The sequence below is a fragment of the Oryza glaberrima genome, chromosome 12 (assembly GCF_000147395.1).
Source record: "Oryza glaberrima chromosome 12, OglaRS2, whole genome shotgun sequence".
In the NCBI taxonomy this organism is placed as follows: domain Eukaryota; kingdom Viridiplantae; phylum Streptophyta; class Magnoliopsida; order Poales; family Poaceae; genus Oryza; species Oryza glaberrima.
The window spans coordinates 19,951,825-19,970,652 of NC_068337.1; the positions used below are offsets into that span (position 1 = coordinate 19,951,825).

Consider the following 18,828-nt stretch of genomic DNA (forward strand, 5'->3'; position numbering starts at 1 on the left):
TCTAGCTAAAAAAGCATAAGAGAAGTTTCTAGGATTTGATTATTTTAGAAGTTCCGTTTTTACTGCCCATTTCCCGTTTCAAATAATCAACAGCTTCCACTAAACCATTTTCCACTATTTTTCGAAACAAATATAGAAAAATACTTGGAACCCTTCGCTATTATCGCTCCTTTGCCACATAGTTTGATGGCATCCTATAAATACCATGAAGTTGGTTGGCTTTGCTAAAATGCCATATTGATTTTTTTTTTTGAGAAAGTCATATTGATAATCTAATTCGCTCATTAGCACACCATCAGATGAAATGTCAAAATTGCTCCCATATCAATTTGTATGTATCCTGGTGTGGTTTGAGTTTGTTTTTTTTTCAACAAGTTCGCCCATCTGTAGCCATGATTTTTATACATTTCCTGCTTGTGAACCTGAATTCCACTATAAGAAGTTGAGTATTCAGTCGAGACATCGCAATCTTCGGTGTAAAGCACACTTTCATGTCACATCCAAACTGAAGAGAAAAGGCGACAGTAAAATTGTTTCGTCTCTCTTAACATCACTAAAATGCGTTAAATATATACTTCATCATGTACAAATCGTCAGTGAGAAACTGAGCTTGTGATTTTTTTCCTAAACCGATTAATGTTAGCATCATAAACACAGCCTAATACTGACCATCAGGCCAACCTAAAGCTTCTGCCATATGGCACGCTAATTCTCATCGTCGGACCCAAACGGCTCAAGCCGCCGGACCGACTCCAGCACGGCGGGCCGGCGCGAGCCGCCGCCGCCGCCGCCCAGCATGGACCTCACCTTGGGCACGCTCATCGAGTTCAGCGGCGGCGTCGGCGTGTTCCGGTTCACCTCCTTGAGCACCGACCTCGCCGTGGCCCTCGCCGAGCCGTCCACCCTCTTGCCGCCGACGTTCACCGCCGGCGAGGCTCCGCTTGGCCCAGCCGCCGCAGCCGCAGCCTTGGCCTTGCCCTTGCCGGCGACGTCGTGCTTCTGCATGTCGTAGAGGAGCTCCTTCTGCAGCTGCTTGTCCGCCACCAGTATCTCGTCGAACTCGTTCTTGTAGTCCTTGAGCAGGGTTCGCAGGCACTCCATCAGGCAGCCGGTGAGCGGGCTGTTCTTGCTCTCGAGAAGGCGCTTCAGCTCGATGAAGATCGGGATGGCGATCTGGATCAGGTTCTTCTTCGCGACCTGGGTGACGGCTCTCCCTTTCGCCGCCTGGAGAGCAGCATTGGTCGACCCGCCATCCCCGCCTTCCTCATCCATCTCGGAATTGTCCGTGCAAATGTTGGGGTGGATGCGCATCTCCTTGCATGCCAGTATTTGCAGAGCATCCTGTTCAAATAGCTAAATGGTCACAAAGGAGAGAAGCCACGGCTGAATGGAGGAAATTGCTGAACACACATTAAAAGTGTGTAAACTGTAAGCATGAAAGTTAATCTCAGTTCCTTGGCTGCATGTACATGAATAATTTACTTCACATTAGCGTGAAATTTGTCCAAGATTTCAATGTTGGCATGGTATGTACCTGAAGTACAGCCCTTCCAGCGGCATCATCAACATTTAGCAAGCCATCACAAGCAGCTGCCAAGATCTCAGCACATAACTTGGCAGACGTAGCTAAAAGGTGCTCTGGTGCCATTTGCTTCAGCAAAGATACATATATGTGCATTCTTTTCAACCTTGATCTTTCATCAGTGCCTCTGCAGCAAAAAGAAAAAAAAAACCATGATAGAACTCAGGAGAGGATGAAGCACAGTTTTTAGCAAAGTGGACATTTCTGGATATCTTTTTTTTTCTCGAAAACGCATGAGGCATTTCTACATATTTTACCGTATTGCGAAAAGGGTTGGTCCTCCGTCCAACCTTCCCTGAGATTCGGGTTGCGCACCATGACCCAAGCAATTATTTAGGACATAGATAGCTTCTATGAAACTATTATATGCAAGGAGTGGCGCTTTAGCTGCAAAATTTACGTCAACATTAGACAGATAACACAGAAAGGGGGTAAATCCTTCAGAAAAAGAACTTGAGTGCTTTCTTTCTCAAGGAAAAAGAAAACGCGTAGCCACATTTTTTTTCAAATTTCAAATAAAAAAATCAGGTAAAAGATAAAACAGAACGCAGGGTAAACCTTTCAAGATGTTCCCAAAAAGGAAGTCTGCCAAATGCCTTATCTTCTCTGACTCATCAACTAAAGATGGCAGGAACCGAAGGAAGAGCACACCTCTCCACTTTACATAGTCCCTCTAAATAAAAGAAAAGTTTCAATAAACCATGATCCAAACATGTGGAAGTGATATTAAGAAAATTATTAGCACCTGCAGCAACTTTGAGAGTAGGATAAATGTTTGCCTCCTCACTACCTCACAGGGATCACGCAACGATTTTGTTATTTTTGACATATAACTGCAGAGTGAATAAAAAGGGGAGGTCAGTTAGAAGTTGAACTATTTTAATGCTTTCCCTGTTTCCCACGTGCGGTTTAACTGATAAGATCTTAATCAAACAGTAAAGCAGTTTTACGTCTTTTGCAACTGAAGCTGTAACAAAGATAAACCCAAATTTTGTGAATATTGACAGTATGTGCTAATTTTACAAAGTATGCACACACTAGTGATATCTATGCTTTATATTATGTGACTGTTTAAGCAAGCAAATGCAAATCCACTTGAAAGAAACACAGTAACAGGATTTTGGAAGGACATAACAGACATAAAAGTCAACCAATGGAGATGTAAGCTCACCAGTCAACCATTGCGGTATAACGGACATAAAAGTCTGCCAATGCAATCATGATGTTATTCCGGAGGGTAGCCAAATCACTCCTCTCAAGTTCCTGAGTCAAAGAAGTAGCATTGAGTGTTTCTATTAAGAGTAGACATGGAAGTGCAACCATGCAAGGCTACGCACCTGAACAAAAAGTGGAATATATCTTTTTGCAAGTTTGTCATCCACAAGGCATATTTTAGCCATTGTATCCCAGGACTGTATATATAAAGATGGAGCTAGCTCTTTGAAAGAAACAGTCCCACCAGCAAGATTTTTTGGTCTTGGCTGAGAGTTTCCAGATGTTATGATTGTGTGCAGCGAAGGAATGACGCCTTGCACATTAGCAGTGGGGCAAGCTAGGATCAGCGATCCAATGGTGAATACAGCAATAACTGCACGTGACATTGACTTTTGTGCAGATGCATCTTTTCTTCCCTTGAGTTTTCCACTCAAAGGTGTAAAAAATTTAGGACCCTTAGCAGCTTCTGATGTCTCCTTTATGTATTCATCAAGAATGTTAACAGCTTTACATATAAGTTGCTGCACCCACTTCAGGATCAGTGTTTCGCCCTCCTTAGCTGTTTTTGCTTTTCGTTTGCATAACGTTTTCAGGGATTTTACATGAGCATCAACCTGTATGTGTATGAAAATAAGACATTATGGTGCACATATCACAATGAATTACTTATATCAAGAGCGATGTGGTACACAAAAATGGTATTCATTTAACAAAGAAGGTACTCAAGGTAGCAATGCCATGAATAAAAATAATGCAAGTGGATAAGTAACACCATTGCAGAACTATGGAGAGAAAAAAAAAGGGCAGGAAAAAACAAGGTAGGTAACAAATAATCTGAGCATACAGATACAGGATAATCTTGTCATAACAAGTAGGTTTCCACAGAGCAATTTTGGGAGTTGGGACTATGATGTGAACCTTCAGATAAGCTAGAAGGATACCTCATTCAGAAAACTAATTCAAAATATTGTGGATTATTATAGTTATGGGTATATAAACCCAGTCTCTACCTTATAGATCACTGACATGTTCACCTTCATTCAAATTGACGACACTACTAAAAGCACTGGCTAGCTCAAATTCTTCATAAAAATAAATACTCACCTAGTCCCTTTTCCAACAGCGTAACATGACTAGGGTGGAATGCAATGTGGCATGGTAGATTTCAGCGTAGTGCCGTAGTGGATTTACAAATCAAGATGATTAATGATTTAGTGGTTTTTACAACTAAATTGCAGCCTAGTCCTGACCACAAACAGAGTACATGATTTGTTGCTATGTAATAAATCTATTGTACTAGACTAAATTTTGCAATTGATACATTAAATGATTACCTCACTAAGGTTCATGTCAAAATTCTCAATCCGTGTGAGCAAGCTGTGTGCAAGTTCTGCTGCAGGTTCCACAGGCAGCTCCATGGAAACATTTGAAATAGTTTGCAAGAGTGAAACACGATCCACAGCCCATAGTGCAGAATTTGGTTCCCCTTTAGGACAAACTTTGCCTTTATCTTGGCCAACATTATCAAGGAGTTTCCAGTGGTGCGAGAGGAATTTCCAGTTAACTGATTTAGGTGCAAATGATGAGACCTCAGAAAGAAGCCACCATGCCCCGGCTGGTGCAGTCCACATCTCAATTGGTTTACAACCTCTCAACCACAAGGACTCGGATATTGTTATGATATTCTGCAATGAACTTGCAAGCAGTGGCTTCAGCTTTTTCTTCTTCCCAAGGCTTGCACATATCTTTTTTATGCATGGCGCAACCTCTCCATCACAGATGCTTTTCAGCAAATGCAGTGTCCCTTTAGGAAACACTTCCTCCATGTCATTGGACTCATCATTTAGATTCAAATTGGCAGCTTGACAGACCCTGTTCAGGACCAATTCAAGAAACAAATTCTCACATTCCTCTTGGATACTTGTCTCACTATCAATAACCAGCGGTGGCACAGCCTGAAGCCACTCTTTTGTTACCCTCTCATCCGGGAAGTTCCTGAACACCTCTGAGATGGCTGCAAGAGCTGCCTTGCGTATGCTGACAAGCGGATCAGAGCACGCAGCCCCCATTGCAGTGAGTAGCGACTCGTCAACAGGCCTCCCGATCAATCTGATTGACTTAGTAATGAGCACAAGCGCAGCCTTCCTCACAGCAGCCTTATCATCAGCGCACCGCAGCCTCAGCAACTCGCCAAGGCCAATGTTCCCTATCCTCATCACCTCCTGCAACCAGTCAACCTCCATGCCTCTTTCGGACAAAACATCGAGCGCATGGGCTGCATTCGTCAAGGCCCGAGCCCTGACCCCTCCCACCGTATCCGAGCACCTCTCCACAAGCACCCGGACAAACTTCAGCCCCCAAGAACCCTCCTGTAGACCACAATCATCCCCTTCCGAAGGCAGCAGCAATGGCAGCATCGCCAAGATCAAATCCACAGCAAGCAGCCGCCCTTTCGCCTTCCCCTTTGCCATAGCCACCACATACCCAGCAAATCCCTCCATCTCCAATTGCCCCATTGCTCGCACCACCTCGACTATGGCCTCCACCGCCATCGCCCTCGCCTCCGACTTCTCCGGCGCCTTCGCCGCCAGATACCTCGGTAGGTAGCCCACCGCCTTCCTCACCCCATCCTCCCCTCCCTCCACACACAATGGCACAACCTTCCTCGCCAAGAATTCCACCGCGGCCGCCCGCGCCGCCGATCTGGACCCTGAGAGCGCCACGGGGGCCAGCGCGCGCACCAGATCGGGCATCGCCTCGGCGTAGTAGCCAGATCCGAGGACGGCGACGAGGACATCGAAGGCGGCGAGCTCCGCGGCGGTGTCGACGAGCGACCTCCGCGCGTCCGGGTGCTCCCCGAGCGGCAGCCTCCCCGCGGCGTCGGCGAGGAGCGCGAGCGCCTTGGGGAGGAGCGACGGGGCCGCCGCCTGCGCCGCCGGAGACTGACGCTGCTGGTGGCTCTTCCGCTTCCGGTTCCGGTGGTTCCCCTTGCCGGAGCCGGAGCCGGAGCTAGGGTTGGCCGCCGCCGCACCATCGTGCGCCGCGGCGGACGACGACGCCGACTTGCGGAGGGCGAGGAGGAGGGAGAGGAAGGGGAGCGGCGAGAAGAGGGAGAGGAGAGGGGAGGCCGGGGCGAGGAGGAGGCGGAGGTAGGCGACGGCGGCGGGGAGCGGGTGGTGCGCGGAGGAGAGGGAGGCGGCGAGCGGGGCGGAGAGGGAGGAGGCCGGGAGGCCCGCGGCGGCGAGGCGGGGGAAGATGGAGGAGGAGGGGGACGCCGCCGAGGAGAGGAAGGTGAGGGAGGCGAGGGAGAGGGGCGGGGAGGTCGAGGTGGATGAGGAGGTACCGGAGGAGCGGCGGTGGAGGGCGGCGAGCTCCGAGAGGAAGGTGGAGAGGGATCCCGAGGCGGAGGGCGGGGATCCCGCCTCGTCGGCGGCGGCGTCGATGTCCATCTCGTCGGCGGCGTCCATGGCCGGCGGCGAGGGGGGTGAGGAGGGAGTGCGGGAATTTGAAACTTGAAATTTTTGTGGTTGGATGAGGAGAGAGGTTGGTGCGGTGTGCTGGATGGGTTTATGTGGGTCTAGAAGCCTAGAGGATAATGTGGGTCTAGAATATACTACTCTTTGTTTTACCTTTCCCGTGTTTAGTTACAAAATAATTCTTCAAACTTCCAATTTTTTCATCACAACAAAACTTTCCTACACACATAAACTTCCAACTTTTCTCTCACATCGTTTCAATTTGAACCAAACTTTCATTTTTTGTGTGAACTAAACACAGCCTTTATGGAGTATTACGAGTGTGTTTGGTAGCTTAAAATTCTGAGAAATAGCTGGTTGTTGGCTAGCTTCTAGTATTATGAAAAAGTTAGGTTTTCCAGCTTCTGACTTCTAATTCATTTTCTGAATTATACAACTACAGTTTCTCAGAATCTGGATTAAAAGCTACTATTTAAGATAGCTTCTGATTCTGGGAGAAGCTGCTGCAGCTAGAAGCTCCCCCAAACAGTGCCTATAAGCTGCTTTGACATTTTTCTTAGTCAAAATTTGTTAAGTTGGATCAAATTTATAGAAGAACTTAGCACCATCTAAAACACTAAATTAGTTTAAATTAGTTTAATTAAATCTAGCATTGAATATATTTTAATAACTAGTTAAAATACCAATGTACTGCAACAGGTGAAGACAATTATTATGACTGATAAAAAATCTCTCAATTTAACAACAAACTGAAACAAGACAACAAAACAATAGCAAACCAAAGTCAGAAATCATATATAGCATTGAACTCGGTTGTGCTCGTTTCATGCGTCATCACACGAAAAATTTCTTATGTACATATTTCCATAGCCTCACAAATCGATCGGGTAACTATTCCATAAATTAGTGTATCTGCATTTTGCTATATCTCATGACCAAAAATTGAAAATTTTGATTATTCAATTAGCAAAAGATTTTTTATTATAGATGAAAAGCATTTGCAAAGTAACAAACTTGCCTATACACACCTTAAACAATGATAAGTTTAAAAGGAAAATCTTATGAGGAGAGAAATTCAGAAGAGAAAAAAAAGAGGAAAAAGGAGAAAACGAAGGAGATTGAAAGGAGAGTGAGAGAATTAGGATTGTCGGGGAGAAAAGAAAATGAGAAAAAAAAGGGAGAGAAAGAAAAAGACACTGATTGGGGGAGGGGCGCTTGAGATGGGGTGGTGGGATGGTGTGGGTCGGTTAAGTTGGGCTAGGATAGGGTGTACAATTAGATATACATGCGGTATATAACAACTTAAAAACTAACTCAAACATAGATGACGTACCAAAATTTTGATAAAAACATCTTTAATTTTTATAATAATAGAGATATGTTTATTTTGTATTGAAAATACTATTATGTTTCACTATAAATTTGGGCAAACTTTAAAAACTTTGACTAGAAAAGTCAAAACAACTTATAATATGAAACGGAGGGAGTACTTAATTCATATTACCTCTATTCAGAATGTAGGTTTTTTTTGTGAGTTGGGTATTAAAAAAGTTGGTAGAAACAATTCAAGTAAGGTTGTAATTGATTCAGAATAGATGATAGGTGAGATAATTAAATGAAAAATGGTTGTGATTTGTTGAGAGGAGAGGAAGAGTGAAAAAAAATAGCTTTATTTCATGACAAGATTGTCGATGTGTTGCAATGGAAAAAAAAAACCCATGTTGTGCACACTTATCTTTTGAAGAATCTGCAAACTGTCTCTTTCCAATCCTTTAAACTAGTATATGAATTAATTCCCTACATACTTAGAGCAAGTTTAATAGTATAGCCCACTACTAGCTCTAATTCATATATAGTCAATGTAATAGCCAATTTATACAATAGTTGCTTACTATACTATTAATATATGGTCCCACCTGTCATACACATATTGCGTCTTGGAGTCCGTGCTGCAGCTGGCTACAGATCTATAGCCTGCTGCTCTTTTCTCTCATCTTTTATCTCATTACAATATACTTATAGCTAGCTAATAGTCTGCTATTGTACCTGCTCTTAAGCTGTGTTCTTTTGGAGGGGTTGGGAACCCCTCCCCTCCACACGGAAAACGGAGCGATAGATTAACATGTGACTAATTAAGAATTAGCTATAAAAAAATTAAAAAATAGATTAATATATTTTTTAAAGCAACTTTCCTATATAAACTTTTTTACAAAACGTGTACCGTTTAGTAGTTTGAAAAACGTGCACGCGGAAAACGAGGAAGATGGACTAATTAAGAATTAGCTATAAAAAAATTAAAAAATGGATTAATATATTTTTTAAAGCAACTTTCCTATATAAACTTTTTTACAAAACGTGTACCGTTTAGTAGTTTAAAAAACGTGCACGCGGAAAACGAGGGAGATGGGTTGAGAACCCATGGGGAATAACACAGCCTTATTAGACCTTACCAAAGAATTGTGATATTATTTTGCTTAGACATATTTTTTGGGACGTTTGAATTTAGTGAGCACGTGAGTTTCACCGATAAGAAGGCACCATACGTCAGTGATAGAGGTGATGATGACATGTTCATTGCCACCACTACTGCATTTTAAAGTAGTATAGATAAAAGATACATTTATTTGAGTCGGATGGTGACAAGAGTTAAGTGTTCACAAGAATTAGCAGTAGTCATATTGATAAGGAGAAGCAGGCACATACCATGCCTGAGTTAGGCGTTCATTTTCGGTGGCCTGAGTCAGGCAACTCTTCATATAAGTAACTCTTCAGATGTTGTTTAGACTTGTTACAAGTGTAGTATCTAGGTTACCAACCAAACACAACCATAATGTTACTGTGAATGTGGAGGATATCATGACCTTGACGGATGTATGGACTATGGAGATGATTGAGAAAAGCAAGCTATCTAGACGTGGTTAAGATATCATGACCAAGGACACCCTGACGTATGGAAATAGTTAAGAGAAGCAAAATGGGATGAGGTTGAGCTTGATTACACGAGTTATTGGACCCGATGGGAATACACCAAAATCATCGTCCTTTTAAGGAGCAGAAGATGTAAAACAGTGAGAAGCCATATATTTGTAGGTACAAGTAACAAGAAGATCAAGAGGATGCGAGTGAAACGAGAAAAGAATTTGGGAGATGCTACACGGTGGCAGACCCATGATTCCATCAAGCCAATAAACTATTAAACACTTCCTAATTCAACCTTTAAACTATTAAAACACTTTCCAATTCAACCTTTATTTGAGTTAATAGATTTGTTTTATCAAATGTCACATAACCCCATTTATTATAGTTTAAAATGGAACATATATGGGTTTTGGCATATTGCACAATGACCACCGGTATTAGATTTCACAAAACCACACTAGTAATCAATCTGAATTAATATTATAGCAATATAAAAAAAATAACTTAGATGACTAACTTTTACATGATGGAATTAAAGAACTCAGAAATTCCAAAAGTAAGTTTAAAACTTACATAAATGGTAGATAGTTGAAATTTTGGTTAATGCAGCTGTTTTCTGAAGTTGTACGAGCATAATACCATTATATGCAACATGCCAAAACACCTAATGACTTATGCACATTTGGTTAATACATTTAGTTCCGTAAAATTTACTCTTTAAAGGAAACTCTACAGGATTTTGTGACACTAGCGTTATAGGTTCAAGGAACGAGCAAATAACCAAGCGGTAACAGAGAACAAGAGGAAATCAAAATTCCAGATCAACTTTATACAAAATCACACAGGAATCAGAGGAACATCCCCAATGTGTGTTCCAGAAGTTCACTATAAACAAGATAATTGAACTTACGAAAAGCCCATGGCATCAAACTGGCAACATTCATGATCCATGCAATTTGGGCCCACCATGGTAAATAAACCCTGTGCCTAATCCAAAAACCACAACACTGGCCACCCCAAATCCGCTGCTACACAACCCTGGATCAACCGAGCAAAAAGAACGCTAATATACACCTACTGGATGAGGGTCTGCCGCAGGGCCACCACATGTGGCTGTGAAATGTCATTTGAATCAACACATACAGAAGGGAGAAGATGAGGGTGTATAATAAAACAAACAATATTGGTAATAACAATACAATTGTAATTATGGTGGAACTTTCGCTTCATCGTTTCATGGGTCCGCCGACCGACTGCTCCAGCTCGGTTGTTCTATGAGGTGCTGTCCCACCTCGATTGCCTCATGCAGGTGAAGATTGGTGAGCAATATGTTTCATTTGCGCAGGCCGTTTAGAAGAGTTCCTCTGAGTTGAATTTGTTCCATGCCTCCTGTTTTGTGCAAACATAGAGGAGGTTTAATTAAATTTTATACCAAAAGGATGTAATGGGAAACACTAGAAAATAGAACTAAAAAGTCCTGGCACTTGGTAAACAATTTTAGGGAAAACAATTGTGAGTACAAGCTCCTTTTTCTTGCTAAAAATAAATAATAAGATCCTAAATATGCAACATTGTATAAAGAAATAAGCTAATGTAAGATACACTAGCCAAAGTACTAAATATCAACAAGATCAAACTGATGTATTAAATCATTGTATCGTGTATATGTCAAGCATTTGCTTTTGGGTTCCTCTAGGCAGACTATCAGGCCATTACTAAGGTTTGCATTAATTTGGTTGTGGGCATAGTAGGCAGGGCATGCCAGATATACTTGCGTTGGCACCAGGTGATGGTCCAGGTGGACACAAACCAAAGTTTGCATTAATATGGGTTATTCTAGTGTACCATCAATCATATGAAAACTGTCAAACCTTGGCACTTTCCATGTGAAATCATAGAGGAAGCCTTATTTGGCTCAATGGACCACACATGAATAATAATATCTCAAAATGTACGGTGAAAGATCCTAAATATTCATCATTGACAAATAGTTAGTTTCCATGTAGAGGCCAATGTCCTAAAATTGGAAAAACACATTAATAAGTCCTGTTAGGCTCTGTAGCTAGGCAGTCCCTAATGTCTCCACAATAAACTAAAAGGGAAATAAAAACATACGGTTGACCAATTGTTAGTGTGAAGCAGCATGCTGCTATTATGGTTTGTGAATATATTTTGGCAGCATACACACCTTAAGGAGATCAAACACCTTCTCGGCAACATATTTCTGCTGTAGATTTGCCCCCTTTTGCTGCACCTTGTCAGGATGTATGCACAATGTTGCCTTTCTATATACTTTTTTAACCGCAGCAGCAGTAATCAAGTCAGTCAGGGATACAGGTTGCCATCCACATTCTGGCCAAAGTACCTGTCAGAAAGAACAGAATTAATAATAATTCTCTTCAAACTAGCCCTAAAATGTAATGTTTGTTGAATAGGAGTAATTATTAGTCCTTCACAATTTTCTATTTACTTACATACAGAGTATGTATTATAGCTTGCGAGGAAGGAGCTACTGTATGCAGGTAATGGCAAACCAAGAGAATAACACCAGATAAACGTTTTTACTGGAAGACTTAGAAAAACAAAAGATATTCAGCCCATCCAGCAATCTGGTCTTTGAGCCACTCAGCTATGTTACATTCAAACATCAGCAAGAAACCAAAACTATCTGATATCACCTATTCACCTCAATACCATGGTTTTGGTCACCTCAGGTGAAAACAAAGCTTACAAAAGGCTGTAGCAGGGAATACAATTACTGGAACCTGCATGCTTAACAAAATTACCTCGGAACTACCCTTGGATAGAAAATATCATGTGTTGAAATGTGACCATGATAAAGGAACACACTCTACATTAAAAATTGCACTACCAAACTGATCAGGGAAAAGTATGGTTTCCAGAAGACAAGCAAAAGAGTCAAGCAACTTTCTTTGCAAGAATAACACCGAGAGAATGAACAGAAAAATTGAGAAGACAAGGATAATTGATTCAATTTTTAGCAGCATCAAGAATAAGGACTTACATATTGCAAAGTTGATAGCAATGCACGCAAATTGCCTTCTTTTCCAGCAGCCCATCGCTTAATCTCAAAGTCCATTGTTTCTGAAATTCTCTGGATTAACAGATAACGAAACAAAGGAACTAGCCATTAGCAAAATATTAATAGAGAGTGCGTTCATGGTACACTAACTTGTATGGTGGGTGCAAATAGGTACAATAACTTGCAAATTATTATTATTCGCATGGTGGGTGCAAGTTTGTGCTTATTCCAGTACAATAACTTGGCTAGTTTGTGCAAACCTGGGCCAAACCGATCCACACAAGTAAAATTGATCTAATATGATACATACTGGTGTGTAAACATCAAAATTTTATACTGACAACGTATTATTATTATTATTATTCGCATGATTTTTTCAAGATTTAGATCAACAAAAAAGTAAAATAATTAAAAAAGCCCAATCATTAAAATACACTTTCGATGAAAGAGTATCTGAACATGAACATGAAAATTAAAGTGTTCTTTTAGGAGTTAAATGTACAGATAAAAATTGTCTTGGTGTTGAACAGATAAATAAACATTAGATGAGTTATATAGAGGATCAAATTTTCCCAATAAATGAAATAAATACTCTATCCTGGACATGAAAAATAAACTTTTACACATCTAATTCCTCTTTTTATTTGGATTCGAAATAAGATCTCCAAATCACAGTCATACGTGTATGCTGTCATGTCATTAGTGTGCGCTAATTTAGAGCAATTTTACTTGTGTGGATCATTTTGGCCCGGTAAACACCAACTAGCCAAGTTATTGTATCAAAGTGAGCAATTTGCAAGTGGTTGTATCTATTTGCACCCACCACACAAGTTCATGTACCATGAGTGTAATTTACTCGACAAATAAAATGCACCACAGCATCATCAATAAACTTGTATATGAAAATAAATGGAGACTAACCAGTATGACAAGCATTTAAAAGAAGTAAAATTAGGCAATTGAAAGATAAAAAATACTTACATGTCTTTCAGCCTGCTCCCTTTGAACCTGCATATCCCGTTCATTCTTTTCAGCCAGGGCTTTTGCCTGCATACACGGTGAAGTTAATAAAAGGCACTGCAACTCAAATTCATGCATCACAACTCTTAATAAATAGACAAAAATAACATGTAAATGATAAAAATCAGGAACATAAAATGAATGTCCACAGTACCAAATTATAACAGCAAGTTACAAACAAATATCTATTTTAGTTACTAAAATCATTAGCAACATTACCGCTCGTTCACGGGTCCTTTGATGCCGTTCGAACCTAGCACGTCTTCTTTCTTCACTCTCTCCTTCAATTTCTTGAAATTCTTCAGATGATGTGGGAGCTAAAAGAAAAGAAATCAACCAAATGAGTTATTGCGATAGCCAATATTGCAAAACCTTGTATGTTCAGAACTGCTGCATTTGGGTTGATCCGTACCTCCTCCAAATATTGCAGATAGGTCATCTGCAATATTTGTTGTTGATGATGCCTTCCTCATAGATGCTGAAGCAGAAGATGCTGCCCCTCTATTTTGAGTTTGAGAATTGAACATCGAATCCTGAAACGTCCACAGTTGGTAAAACAATAACCCAAAAATTGCCATGAAGAAAATTTTAGCATGCATGTTTTGGTAGAGTAATCACCGCTGTTGGAGCCCTTTGCTTCGGCGCACTATTGGCTCGAGCTCCCATACCAAAGAAAGACTCAAGATCGTCCGGTTTACTCTGTTTTTCTTTTGCTGCAGCTGCTGCTGCAGCAGCAGCAGCCTGCCTTTCTCGAGCCTCAGCAGCTTGACGTTCCCGAGCCTCAGAAGCAGCCCTCTCTACTGCTGCTCTTTCAGCTCTCCTCCTTGCTTCTTGTTGAGCTCTCTCCACTGCAGCTCTTTCTGCTGCAGCCCTATCCCTGGCTTGAGTTGCAACCTTCTCCTTGGCTTCAGCAGCAGCCCTCTCTTTCGCTTCAGCAGCTGCCCTCTCGGCTCGTTCCCTAGCGTCTACAGCAGCCCTCTCACGTGCTTCCTTTTGAGCTCTTTGAACAGCAGCCCGCTCTGCACGCTGGCGTGCCTCCCTCTCTGCTTTTGCACGTGCTTCTGCAGCTGCTCTTTCCCGTGCTTCCTTTGTAGCCCTTTCCACAGCTTGCCTAGCAGCCCTCTCTCTTTCTCTCTGTTTCTCAAGTTCCCTCTCCTCTTCAAGTCTTCTTTGCTCTTTCTCCTTTTCCTCCCTTTGTCTCATCTCTCTCTCCCGTTCTAGTCTTTCCTGCCTATCTCTCTCTTCATGATCCTGGGTGTTGAACCTTGCTTCATCATCTTGTTCCTGCTGTTCTCTATTTCTAAGTTTTGCATCGCGTTCCCTTTCCCGTACAACCTTCGCATGCTTGAACTTTGCCTCAGCTTTATCCATTGCTTCCTTCATAGCAGCTGCAGATGCTGCTGCTGATGAACTATGCTCAAATTCTTCCTCATTAAAAGGATTTGCATTGTCATAGGCAGAACTTTGAGACTTGCCCATGGCAAAATCTTCCAGTTCATCTATTGAAGAAGAACCAGCTTGATTTGACGAGCTTCTGTGATGATTATGGTTTTGGTTAGACCGGCGTGGATAATTGTCATCTTTTCTTTTTGCTTGTGATCCATGTGGTTTTTGCTTAACAGCAAGAGGTGGTGGTGTTCTTGAAGGTGGTGGGGCACTAGTTGGCTGTGTGAAGAGGGGAATCTCAGAAACTGTAAGCCAGATCTCATCTTCGGACTCATCAGATCTTGGAGACTGGTCATCCATACCATTCCCACTGTATTTCTCTGAACCAGAGGCACCAATGTCAACATGAACATCAGAATATCGAGCAGACTGTGACTTAGGAAAGATATTTTCGAAGTTCTCCACAGAAGGTTTTTGGGTTGTATTTTTTCTGGAAAAATTTTGCACAGGACTTGAATCTCGGTCTTTGGTGGAGCCATTCCTATCTTTCAAGTCATCATTCAACTCTGAGGTAAACAGAGGTTCTGATTTTGGGACCTGATTAAAAGTGCTTGAGTCCTCGAATAGGCCACTGTCAACAGCAGTATTATCATGTTTTTTCCCTTGAGATTTTGCAGGCCTGCCCAGTTCATCCAAGGGATCCGTGAATATCCCTGAAGATGTATGCTTTGAGGTTGAAGTTGTACCAAGAACATCAAATGGGTCACTTGCCATGCTAGCTGGCTTAGACATTGACATGGACGCATTCTTATCTTTAGTTCCAACGGTCTCCCTATGATTCAAAAAAAAGGATGAGGGAATGTATGGTAACAAGTCTGTATATAATTGACATATTTTAGAGTAAAAAGATCCAAATCATTCTTTAAACAAAGCAATTTCAGAACCTCGTAGATATTCTTCTTGCATAACTCACTACATATTCCATCACTATAAAGCGTTATATTTGAACCTAAGGTAATTTGCAATCAAAGTTGTGCAGCCTATGAACCTACCACATCCGGTCATTAATGCATGCTGAACATTCTCTATGAACTATGTGCAATCTAAATAAACCATAATAAACCTAGCATACACTGTATAATCCACATAACGCAATATAGAGGCCAAAGCAAGTTTGCCTGAGAAAGTGCACTGGTATCTCTAGGAAAGTAGGGAATGCTTATAAAAAGCATAGCATATGTTCCTAGGCGTTTCTAATAGTAAAATCGAAGTAGAGCCCATAAAATTCACAAGATGCCCATAAGTTTATCCACAAGATGCCATTGATATTCAATGGTCAACACAGATCATACCTAATGGAAAATAGCCTATAAATTCAATTACCAAATAGATTTGAAGATATAAGCCATCAATGCATTTCCTACCTCAACTGGTATAAGTTACCAATTCAAACAATCGCACGTGCACATTAACAAGCTAAAATCTAAGCAAATGCAACATAAATTAGATATGGAAGTCCATAATTTGTCCAACTCAACTGAATTATCACATGGTTCTCTCGTTGCCGAGTCGGCGCATACCGACAAAGCTTCCGCTTGATCCAAACTACTACTAAATTTACTCCTAGATTGCACATGTAGACAATGTAACGCCCGAAATTCCCATGCAAAAAGGTGTGCTCACCTGGCACGCATCGGGATCCTCCCGCCAAACCCTGGGATCAAATCATCAAACCCAGCCGATGAAGCAGCCGGCTCAGGCTTCCTCTTCTCCTCCTGCAGCACCTCCTTCACCTCCGGCTTGCTCCCAAATCCCCCAAGCAGATCATCGTACGCAGGTGGCGGCGGCGCGTGGCTGCCACCGAATACATCGTCAAACCGCGCCGAGGAGCTGCTCTTCACCCCGGGAACCCCATCGAAGATGTCGTCATCGTAGACCGGCTTGTCAAACACCGGCATGGACGAGTGCTTCGGCTTGGGTGGGGCATCTGCGGCGGAGGGCTCCTTGAAGGAGTCAAAGATGGCGTCGAGGGAGGGCGAGGGCGCGGCCTTGGGCGGCGGGGCGGAGGGCGGCGCGGCCCCGAAGAGGTCATCGTACGAGGGCGCGGGCGGGGCGGTGGCGGCGGCGGCGGCGGACGCCGACGCGGATCTGGAGTTGGACCAGGCGGATCCGGAGGACGAGGCGGCGCGGGCGGCCGACATGGGCGCCGCCTTCCCCTGCGGGCGCAGCCCAAAGTCGCGGGCCAGGAGGCCCTGGAAGTCGTCCATGGCAACCGCAACAGCGCACAGATCACCGGATCTGACTCAACGAGCTCACCCCCCGCCCACACCACCACCACCACCACCTCCCGCCGCGGATACTAAGAGCGAGTACGCGAGGGGGGTGTGGATCTGGGGGAAAGGAAGAGGAGGAGGATCGGGGACGGCGACGAGGCGGCTACCGATCTGGGGAATGAGGGGAGCGCTCCTCGGCGGCGGCGGCGGTGGCCTGGTAGCCGGAGACGCCGCCGGAGAGATCGCCGGAGAGAGAGAGAGAGACGGTGAGTCGATGAGGAGAGAGAGAGATGGGGAGAGAGAAGAGAGAGAGAGAGGTGGTGTGTCTCACGCGGCTGTCTTGGTGGGGGGGTGTCTGTCTGGCGAGCGGGCCCGCGGGGAGCGGGGGGTACGTGGGCGATATCATCGGGACCCGTGCTTTACCCACTGCCATGTGGGGCCCACGAGGAAAGTTGGAGATCGTGTTACGGCTACGGGGGATTCGTCCGAACCGCGTCACTGACAGGTGGGTCTGGTTTTCGTTGGTCCCACCTGTCTGTGAGGTGTGAGGGTGGTGAGGGGGGCTTGAACGTGGGAGTGCCAGCGCGTCGGTGGCGGCTTACGCGCTGTGCGGGGGGATTCGGTGTGTGGGGCCGGGGGATGTTTGGGGGGTACGTGGACGGATGTGATTGGTCGGAACCGGTGTTGTGTGGTTTGTGCGATGCGGTGTGGTGGACGAAGTGGATGGGCCCACGGGTGGGTGGGTCCACTTGTTCGGTTTGTTCCTTTCTCGCGCTCGTCCGTCTCCACCGTGCGTGATCCGCCTGAAGGCGTAAACCTTGAGGTACCGCGTTGCTGTATAGAAAGCGTCAGACTAGGTTTACTAAAATGAGGTGTTCCGTTTGGTCTATGCATGTGTACACCGGTAACATGTGTTTTGAATACAAAGTGTATCATTTGACTTTTTACGGTAAGTAGGCCAGTAGGCCTCATGCTTTTTATACTGGACGGTCGTCAGATGCCACATATACAATATGGGCTAAAGAGTTTACATAACAACGGGTGAAATGAGCTAGTACTATATAAAAAAAGTATATTACAATAATAATTTTGTTATTGACCTCCACAAATTAGGTGTAGGAATAAGCACCTCGGCAACCACTGGGCAAGTGGGCAGTGTGGAGGAAGCAGTGGCAACAATTTGACTTAGCTTTTTTCTGCACGTGAAATAAGAAATGCATTTAACTTATTATTAATTAAGTATTAAATCGATAAGCTAAGATTTGTTTGATTTTTTTTAAAATAAGCTTTTATATAAAAAGTTATTTAAAAATACACCGTCTAATAATTTATGAAACATACTCACAGTAAACGAACGAGTTGCAAAAGCTAAACTCACTTTCAAATTGGCAATAGCCAATAAGATGACCTTTTGTTGGCTCTAAAGAATAATCACCTAAATTTGAAAGCCATATACATATACAACAATATTTCTCAACGCTTTCTTTAAAAATTATTTTATCTTTTACCGAGTCTCAAATCTTTCTCTTTTACTTTGGACTAGCTCATGCACAACAGCTAGTACTTGGTGGCTATGCGCTCACACTCAACGAACATATGATTACTTCTTTCTCATTCATGTAGGATGTAGGTTGATATGGCTTGGGTGATAACGTTTGCATGTAAACTAAAGTTATTATACTTGCCGTACATATAGGATACTAGGATGAAGCAGATATACATTCATGATAGATGCTCACAATTTTTCTTTGTGGAATCACACTTTTTTGGATGGCAATTGTTGATTAAGTATGCAACCATAAGGGGTGTAAGGAAAGTCAATCATTGTGCAGCTATGGTTTATTGGGCATTTGGATGGAGAGGCATCTTTTTTCTCTTCTAATGAAGTGAACATTAAAGAAAAGTATGTTATTC

General features: G+C 43.0%; 2 protein-coding genes across 2 annotated transcripts; both read right to left on the reverse strand.

Moving 5' to 3' along the window:
• Positions 1-413: 413 nt before the first annotated feature.
• LOC127757968 (uncharacterized) lies at positions 414-6,351 on the reverse strand. Its single transcript, XM_052283560.1, has 8 exons — positions 4,132-6,351; positions 2,920-3,411; positions 2,754-2,845; positions 2,328-2,415; positions 2,141-2,255; positions 1,840-1,969; positions 1,535-1,709; positions 414-1,341 (listed from the first exon to the last, which is right to left on the reverse strand). The coding sequence occupies exons 1-8, from the start codon at positions 6,262-6,264 to the stop codon at positions 706-708; spliced, it is 3,861 nt and encodes a 1,286-aa protein (XP_052139520.1). The 5' UTR covers positions 6,265-6,351; the 3' UTR covers positions 414-705.
• A 3,646-nt stretch (positions 6,352-9,997) lies between these two features.
• On the reverse strand, positions 9,998-17,261 carry LOC127757026 (auxilin-related protein 1-like). The gene is made up of 8 exons (XM_052282437.1): positions 16,325-17,261; positions 13,874-15,473; positions 13,668-13,788; positions 13,475-13,572; positions 13,217-13,282; positions 12,218-12,307; positions 11,381-11,557; positions 9,998-10,581 (listed from the first exon to the last, which is right to left on the reverse strand). The coding sequence occupies exons 1-8, from the start codon at positions 16,906-16,908 to the stop codon at positions 10,543-10,545; spliced, it is 2,775 nt and encodes a 924-aa protein (XP_052138397.1). The 5' UTR covers positions 16,909-17,261; the 3' UTR covers positions 9,998-10,542.
• Between the last annotated feature and the right edge of the window lie 1,567 nt (positions 17,262-18,828).